Source organism: Suricata suricatta, chromosome 10, assembly GCF_006229205.1.
Source record: "Suricata suricatta isolate VVHF042 chromosome 10, meerkat_22Aug2017_6uvM2_HiC, whole genome shotgun sequence".
In the NCBI taxonomy this organism is placed as follows: Eukaryota; Metazoa; Chordata; class Mammalia; order Carnivora; family Herpestidae; genus Suricata; species Suricata suricatta.
This window is the reverse complement of record NC_043709.1, coordinates 115,846,762-115,855,739: the sequence shown is the minus strand read 5'-3', so window position 1 is coordinate 115,855,739 and position 8,978 is coordinate 115,846,762. Positions and strand designations below refer to the sequence as shown.

Here is an 8,978-nt window from a genome sequence, read left to right as displayed (position 1 = left end):
GAGGAAGGCAGTGGGGGAGGGGAAGAAAATCGGATCTGGATAAAGAGGGATTCTGTGAGGCTCTGTGTGCTGTGTGGACAGTGTTTTTTGAAAGCATTTCTGCACAATGTCAGGGAATTAATTATGAGGCTGTCTTGTGTGTGTCTTTACCTCCACGCCTCCTGCTTGCCTCACTTCCCATATCCAATTTATTCCAAAGCCCTGTCCGTGTCACTACCAGAATAGATCTCAAGTCTGTCGTCGTGTGACTCCCGCTTTGCCATCAGGCTGGGGCCTGTGGCTGGGCTCCCACACAGAGGTGCAGGGTGGGACTTTCCAGCGCTTTCTTCTCCTGCCACTGCAGCTACGGAAGCAGGTTGTAGGAATGAAGGTGGCCTGGAGCTCTCTGGGTCCCTGCACCGCAGGGAGCACAGCTGCCCAGGGTAGCCGCCCACCCAGGGGGCATGCGAGTGGGCGGGGACAGACCTTGTTACATGAAGCTGGGCATGTTGTCATCACATCACAGTCCATGGTGTCCTGACCAGTGACGCAAACAGCGCTCCTCTCTCTCCTAACCTGCCCTCCTTTACGGCAGCCCTGCCTCCCTTGGTTTCCTTTTTAGCGAAGCAAAGCTCTTAAAACAACATAGGTTGGGGTCACATTACTCACCCGCCTCCACTTGTCACTAGGATGGATTCTCTACATGGCTTAGCGGGCTGTGTGCTTGACCCGTGCTTGCTGCTCCAAACATCCTTTCCCCTTCCTGTCGTGAGCCCCCCCTACCTTCTTTCAGTTCCTCAGACACTCTGGGCTGCCCCCGCCCTCCATTCTGGGGCCTTTGCACGTGCTTTTTCCTCCCCCTGGAGCCTTCCCCCTACTTCCCAAAATTCACCCAGCTCATAGAGATTGTCCTTGCGATATCTGTCCTGAGCACCGCTGTCTCAGGGGCCCCTCAGGAGGGAGGGGTCCCCCTGCTACACCCCACCCTCGCACCCACTGTGGTTTTAGTGATCCTGTCACAGTTCCTGATTCTGTATTCACGTGTGTGGTTCTTCGGTTAGTGAGTATCTTTCTTCCTGACCTGATGGCATGTTCCGTCAGGGAAAGGACCCATGTCTGAAAGCATCCTCTGCCTGCCCCCAGCCCATACTAGGTTCTCAGCAAAAATGCTCAGGATGAATAAATAAGTGCATTTAATACTAAATCAGAATTGTATACATATTTTTGAAGTCTCGGGAAAGTAACAATGGATATTGTTTTGAGGATTTACTGTGTCAGCCATGGTACCAAAGGCTTTATGCTGTTTTCTGTAGCATGTTTATATCACAGTGATAGGATGGGGTCAGACTAGAGCTATCCGGAGTGATTAAACAGCAGAGGTGTGTCTTCAAGGCTCATGAGGCCTCCCGACTCCATAATCCATTGCCTTCACTTGATTTTTAATTTGGATTTTGTCCAACTCCAGTTTTCCAAGTTCATGAAACAACAGCAACAGACCTTTATATCACAGTATTATAATAACCAAGGGCCAGATTTCCCTTACTTTCTTTTTTGGAGACCTACTGATCTCTGCTGTCTGCATGCTTCCTGCCGGAGACGACATCTTTGCAAAACGTTTACGTACCACACAGTCATTGAAACGAGTTAGTGATGTGTCAATGGTAAATACGAACCACAAAATAAGAAAACCTGAACAAACGAAGCCCTCTGCAGAGAGTTCATTTCTGTGTGACTTTATAATGTGAGCTTTTTTTTTTTCTAAACTTAGACCTGTTGGAGGTGAAAATACCAATTTCCTTGTCCATGGAGAAATCTATTAATGCAATAAAAACCAGACTTCATTTGGGCACGCGTTATCAATTAAATTTGAGTCTTGTTAACATCATCCTATACCTCTGAAATCAATCTTTTTAAACTCTCTTTCATGAAACAGCACATATCTGAATGAGAAGTTACTCCAGCTCACAGAAACATGCAGAAGTCTGCAGGATGGCTTTGTGGCTCTGTCTAGCAAAGTAAAAAGGTAAGTTCTCCTTTTCACTTTCAATTGAATTGTAAAATCAGGGTTTCAAAATATTTTATAGCACCTCTGAAACCATTTGGAAAATAAGACTGTGTTTGTGCTTTGGCTTGACCTTGGGCTCTGAGAAGCTCGCGCTGGTGAGGAAGGTGGACAAGGGGTAGACAGTGCAGACCCTGGTAGTGAGGACTCAATGTATCTGTCTCTGGTGGGTCCACATTCACGAAAAACTCCATGTAGTTTTACTGGCTATATTTTTATAGGCCTTCATTCTTTTTTGAGAGGCCTGGAAACATTGTACTCTATCCTAGAAAAGGGCACATTTATTGGTACTGGATTGCTTGTAATTCCAGAAGGGTAGCAGATTTACCCCTAGTCCTAGCTGTGGGGCACCTTAAACTCCCCCCACACCTGCTTCCAATCCTGTATTTTATACCACCTTTTTCGTTCTGGGAAGGGAGATCTAAAAGCTCTGAGCTTCACACACAGAAGAGCCCCTAGTGGCCCAAGACTCTGTTGGGGGTGGTATTGCCTTGACTGTTCTGGAAGGAGCAGAGTCTGACCATGCCGGGTGAAGGCTGTGCCTGTGGGGTTCAGGGGTCTGCAGTTAACCCTGTAATCTTCCTCAAAGGAGCTCAGATGAATTGCATTTAGTATTAATGATACCAAAGGGAACCCAGGATATGCGAGGTAGGTCTCCCTGGAGAGTGGCACATAGACTGTCCAACTCTTCGGGCAGAAAAGGGAGATGTTTCATAGTGTAAGTGTTTGTGCTGGGTAAGGAACCCCACAGATTTTACTTGGGGACCTCAGCTGCTATTCTGGGCCAGAGATACATAACCAGTGCAGGAGGACAGTACCAGGGTGGCCACCCTTGATGTCCCAAGCATCTCTGCTTTGTCTGAGCCTCTTGACTGCCTGGATCCTTGAACTTATTAGGGAGGCCTGGTCCTGCTTAAGATCTCTGATTTGAGTTAATGTGGGGTGACCATCCAATCCTGTATATTAGCTCAGTTTATTACAAAAGGCTAGCCCTAATAAAATTTTGGTTTTCTTTTCCTTAAATTACAACCGATGGGCCCTAAGCTTCCTGGAGGATTCCACTGGGCCTTGCACCTCCCACCTGCCACACCTGATCTACTCCTCTCCCCAAGTTTAAGCTGGGCCTTTCTTTGCTCTGGGAAGTTGACCAACAGGGACTTCATCAATATATTCCTTGCTCCTTTTGCCCTCTAGTTTTCTTTGCATTTGATCCAGAGGGGAGCACCAGAAGGAGAATGGAAAGAGGGAGGAAGGAAAAGGATCTTTCTTTGTGGTGTTGCTTCAGGGTAACTACCTCCTTGACCAAAGGAAAGTGCTGCATCTTGAATGAAGGTGATGACTTGTGTTAGGCGCCTCTTTGTCTCCTTCCCTTTGCCTTCATTCTCTTCGCAGGACCCCTCAGTTCAGGAACAAGCCGTTAAGAGTCCCCTGGTGTTGAACTTGGATTTCCCTGCATCTAGCCCAAGCCTTTTGAATAAGCTCCTTTTTGAAGCTCTTCTTAAATGACACAATTGAGTGGGCCATCATTCCTGCCAGGACCCTTGCTCACTGTAGATGGGCCAGAAGAAACCCTTAGAAATGCTTCCCTCCTCGTGTGATAAATTCATTAAATTTTGGGGTGGACTTAAAGTAGTTCATGCATCACAGATGGTGCAGCACATCGTTCTTGGTCATGTTGCGGCTGTTGTTTGTTTGTGTGGGGGTTCACAGGTCTTTTTCTGAAACATGTCCCTCGGATCTCAAATCCCAAACCTGCCGCATGCTCCATGCGTCGGATGCATGGCACAATGTTGAAAATTTTGTTCCTTGCTCCAGCCTGTCGCAAGCCGGTTGGACTCATTGTCTGACTCAGCAAGTGAAAGTTGACCTTGACTTTCTTCAAGTTTCTCTCTGGCATGAACTGTTCTTGCTCCCTGAAGTGACAAGAGTCCTCAATATAAGGATGACCCAAAGCTGTACTTTGGAGCAAAGCACTTGAGTCAGCAGGGGAAGAAATTCTTTAATCACAGAAGGTGTTGTTTGTTTGTTTTTTAAGTCCAGAACTTAACAACTTCATTACGTGCATCACCAGGGATGGTTAGCTGCAGTGTGCTAATGAGAATGTCCATGTGCTTGCCCTATGTTTGCTCTCTCACTTTCCTTTTGTTTTGGATTTGGTGCTCAGACCTTTTCTCTGCTGTTCTTTAGAGGGATACATTTCTATTATGCACACAATTTTCAACTAGCTCACATAATTAGCCTGCGCTGGTGTTCTGTTTGGCAAAGGTCTAGAGAGAGCAAGCCTGAATTGCCCATTGTTATGAAAGTGTTATTTTGCACACAGGAGACTAATTTTTTTCAGCTGTATCGTCTCTTGTCAGGAATTGTGTGTTCTGCGACTCAGTGCTATTACAGATTTTACAGGGGACAATTGGGAAGGCCATTCAATATATAGCGATAAAAAGTAATTTCATTTTCTTAGAAATAATTATTGAGCCCTGTTTTTTTGGTCACGGTCTATTAAAGACTTAGAATTTACGCTTTCTTCAGCCAGTTTGTCCCTCTCAGGTCACTGAAATAGAATCTAGGAGGACAGAGTCCTAGTGGGAGGGAAACTGCTCCTATTCTCCATTGGTCTTTAGTCCAGTTTTAAATAAAAGAAAATTAAACAGCTGCCACTTGGAAGACAGCAGGCTAGGGGACTGCGTGTCGCAGTTCTTTGTCATCTAAGACTGTGAGCTCCGAGGACATGGTAGCATCCCATTGCCTTGCTGAAGCCAAAGAGTGTGCGTGGCTGTAGCACTCACCCGCTCCCTGGCTGGTCACGGAATTCTCCTGCACCCAGCCAGGAGCTGGCCCACACTCACAGACCAGGCCCTGCCCCTGCTATTCCTGAAACCCGCTGGTGGGCTCATGTTGTCAAAATATTTTCTTGCTGCCTCTTTGAAGTCAGCGAGCATACCGCAGTCCCGATGCTGCCTGCCCAGCTAAAGCCAGGGGCACGTGCAGTCCACTTAGGGAGCACCTTTGATTGCCTGGCCATGGTGGCCAACGGGGCTGGAGTTAAGCTCCCCAGAAAGGTAACGATTCAGAGGACAGTTACTGGCAGGCCACCACACCCGGGGCACCACACAGACAGCAGACAGAAACACAACCCATCTTCCTCTGAGAAAGGCCTCCTTACTGAGCCTGCCGCTTCAACCTGAGGGACAGGCTTTAGATTTCTTACACGTCTGGAGGCTGAGAAGGTGTTTCTTGGGGGACATATCTTTGAGACCATGTTGGCCTCACTGCAGCTTGATGAGACCTCTCAGAGAGGAGGTTACACACACATGTGGAGCCCCGAGTTTTGTACTCTTGCCCAGAGGAAACCTCTGGGTTTCCTGGTCTGGAGGCCAGCGGAGAGTACAGCGTGGCGCCAGAGGAGTGTATATATGTTCACATACTTTAGTGGCCACTGCCTGAGGGTCTGGCTTCCAGTCAGCCTGAAACTTGGTGCTGAATGAGATCCCTGCCCTTGGAACACTCACAGTTCTTGGCACACTCTTAAAAACAGAGACATGTCAAGAATAAACTGTGTGGTTTAGGCCATCACAGAAGTTCAGGGGACAACCAAGAGCTAGGGCAGGGTTGAGCCAGGAAGTTCCTTACCTACACAGGCCGCTTCTTCAAGACCGAGAGGGGCAGCTGCATCACCTGTCACCCAGAAACAGACACAAGGGAGTCAAACAAACTGAGGAGACAGAGAAATATGTTCCTTATGAATGAAGAAGGCAGAGCCTCAGGAAAAGACCTTGATGATAGGCAGATAAACAATCTACTTGATAAAGAATTCAAAGCAATGGTCATAAAGTTGCTCACTGAACTTGAGATGAACACCATGGGAGCTTCAACAAAGGGATTGAAAATATAAGAAAATCCCATACAGGAGTCCCAGAGCTGAAGGATACCATAACTGAACTGAAAAACACACTGGAGTGGCTCAGCAGCAGACTGGATGAGACAGAAGAACAGATCAGCTCTTCAGAAGACAAAGCAGTGGAATTCACTCAGAGCAGCAAAAAGAGAGATTTAAAAAGTGTTGTCCCAAAGTGTCCTATGGGACAACATCCAGTGAAAGAGCAGTTACATTATGGGGGTCCCAGAAAGAGAAGAGGGACAGAAAGGGGCAAAATACTTATCTGGAGACATAATAGCTGAAATTTTTCCTAACCTGGTAAAGGAAAAAGACTTCCAGGTCTAAGAATCCAGAAATTCCAAAATAAGATGAGTCCAAAGAGATCCACACCAAGACACTTTATAATTTTAATGCCAAAAGTTAAAGAGGATATAGTAAAAGAAGCATGAGAAAAGTAAATTATTACTTACGAGGGGAATCTTATAAGGCTGTCAATTTCTCAGCAGAAATTTTGCCAGGTCAGAAGGGAGTGGCAGGACATATTCAAAGTGCTAAAAGGAAAGATAAAAGAACTTCCAACCAAGATATTCTACCCATCAATGTTATCATTGAGAATTGAAGGAGAGGTAGAGTTTTCTAGAACACAGAAGCTAAAGGCCTGTTGCTACTAAAGTGGCCTTGCAAGAAACATTAAAAGGGACTTTTTAAGCTGAAAAGAAATGGCACTAATTGATAACAAGACAACATGAAAGTAAAAATCTCACTGGAAGAAGCAAATATATAATAAAGGTAGTGTATTAATCACTTAAAAAATCTATTATAAGGGTTGAAAGATATAGGAAAAATCGACTAAAACTCCAATAATCAAAAGATACATAAAATAAAAAGAAGTAAAATGTGACATCAAAAACATAAAATGTGATGGTGATGGAGTAAAAATGTGGAGTTTTAGAATGTGTTCAAATTTAAATTGCTGTCAACTTAAAATCTGTACATAAGATGTTCTATACCTAAGGTGATATACATGAACTTAATGGGAATTACAAAGCAAAAATTATAGCAAATATACAAAAGAAAATGAGAAAGGAATTTAAATGTAACACTAAAGGAAGTTATCAAACCACAGGGGAAGAGAGAAGAAGAAAGGAAAAGAGAGACACTACAAAAACAGAGAGGAATGAACAAAATGACAATAAGTACAACTTACCAATAATTGCTTTAAATGTAAATGGATTAAATTCACCAATCAAGAGACATAGAGCAGCTGAAGGGATTAAAAAAAAAAAAAGGAGTGCCTGGGCAGCTCAGTCAGTTAAGCATCTGACTTGGACTCAGGTTATGATCTCACAATTCATGAGTGTGAGCCCTGCATTGGGCTCTGCAACTGACAGCTCAGAGCCTGGAGCCTGCCTTGGATTCTTTGTCTCCCTCGCTCTGCTCCTCCCCTACTTGTATGCATATTTTCTCTCACTCTCTCTCTCACACACACATAAACAAACAAACGTTAAAAAAAGACACATGTGTATAGTTCCTACAAGAGACTCACTTCAGAAGGAAGGACACACACAACTTAAAGTGAGGTATTGGAAAGAGCTATTTCACGCAAATGGAAATTGAAAAGAAATCTTGTATAGCTCTATTCATATGAGACAAAATAGACTTTACCTCAAAGACTGTAATAAAAGACAAAAAGGGGCACTATGTAATAATAAAGGGGTCAATCCAACAAGAAGAGATAACATTTATAAATATATATGCACCCAATATAAGGGACCAAAATGTATAAAACAAATGTTGACAGACCGAAGTGAGAAATTGACAGTACTACAATAATAATATGGGATTTTATTACCCCATTTATATCAATGGATAGATCATCCAGACAGAAAATTGATAAGGAAACAGTGGCCTTAAATGACACATTAGACTAGATGAATTAAATACATACAGAACATTCCATCCCAGAGCACCAAAACACATTCTTCTCAGGCGCACATGAAACAGTATAGATTCCATGTTAGAACACAAAACAGTAAACTCAAGAAGATTGAAATAATATCAAGCATCTTTTCTAAGCACAGTGGTATGAAGCTAGAGATCAATAACAAGAAGAAAATGGCAAAAACTACAAATTTGTGGAGATAAACATGTTACTAAACAACACTTGGGTCATAGAAGTCAAAGGAGAAATTTTAAAAATAATTAGGATAAAATAAAACCTAAAATACAACACACCAAAATCTATGGGGTGCAGCAAAAGTGGTTCTAAGAGGGAAGTTCATGGCAGTGTAGGCCTACCTCAAGAAAGAAGAGAAATCTCAAATAAACAATTTAACTTTACATGTAAAGAAACTAGAAAAAGAAGAACAAATGAAGCCCAGAGTTAAAGAAGGAAGGAAATAATTAAAGATCAGACTGGAAACAAGTAGAGACTAAAAAGATAATAGAAAAGGACAATAAAAACAGGAGATGGTTGTCTGAAAAGATGTAAAACAAAACCCTTTAGGTAGTCTTATTAAGAACAAAGAGAGAAGGCTCTAATAAAACCAGAAATAAAAGAGAAGTTACTACTGCTACCACAGAAACACACAGGATTTTAAGAGACTACTGTGAACAATTATATGCCAACAAACAGGACAATCTAGAAGAAATGGATAAGTTCCTAGAAGCTTACATTCTTTCAAGATGGCATTGTGAAAAAATAGAAAATCTTAATATTCTGATCACTAGTAAGGGGATTGAATCAGTCATCAAAAACCTTGCAACAAAACTCCATACAGCCTCACCAGTGAATTCTACCAAACATTTAAAGAAGATTTAATACCTGTCCTTCTCAGACTCTTCCAAAATATTGAGGAGGAAACACTTCTAAATTCATTTTATGAGACCCTTTTTGAGACCTGAATACCAGACCAGGCAAGGTTAACCCCCAAGCAGAAGAAAAAGTGAAGAAAATTACAGTTAATATCCCTTGATGAACATAGATGCAGAAATCCTCAACAAAATATTAGCAAGCCAAATTCAGAAATACATGGGCCAGGGATGCAAGAGTAGTTCAAC

The 8,978-nt window shown here is 43.2% G+C and overlaps 1 protein-coding gene across 1 annotated transcript in view; it reads left to right on the top strand.

Annotated features, from left to right (window-relative positions):
* Window positions 1-8,978, top strand: part of ST8SIA6 (ST8 alpha-N-acetyl-neuraminide alpha-2,8-sialyltransferase 6) — a 154,392-nt gene that overhangs the window by 76,520 nt on the left and 68,894 nt on the right. The window contains exon 5 of the mRNA XM_029955579.1: window positions 1,913-2,002. Coding sequence (XP_029811439.1) covers window positions 1,913-2,002 — 90 coding nt within the window. The remainder of the gene's footprint in view (window positions 1-1,912; window positions 2,003-8,978) is intronic.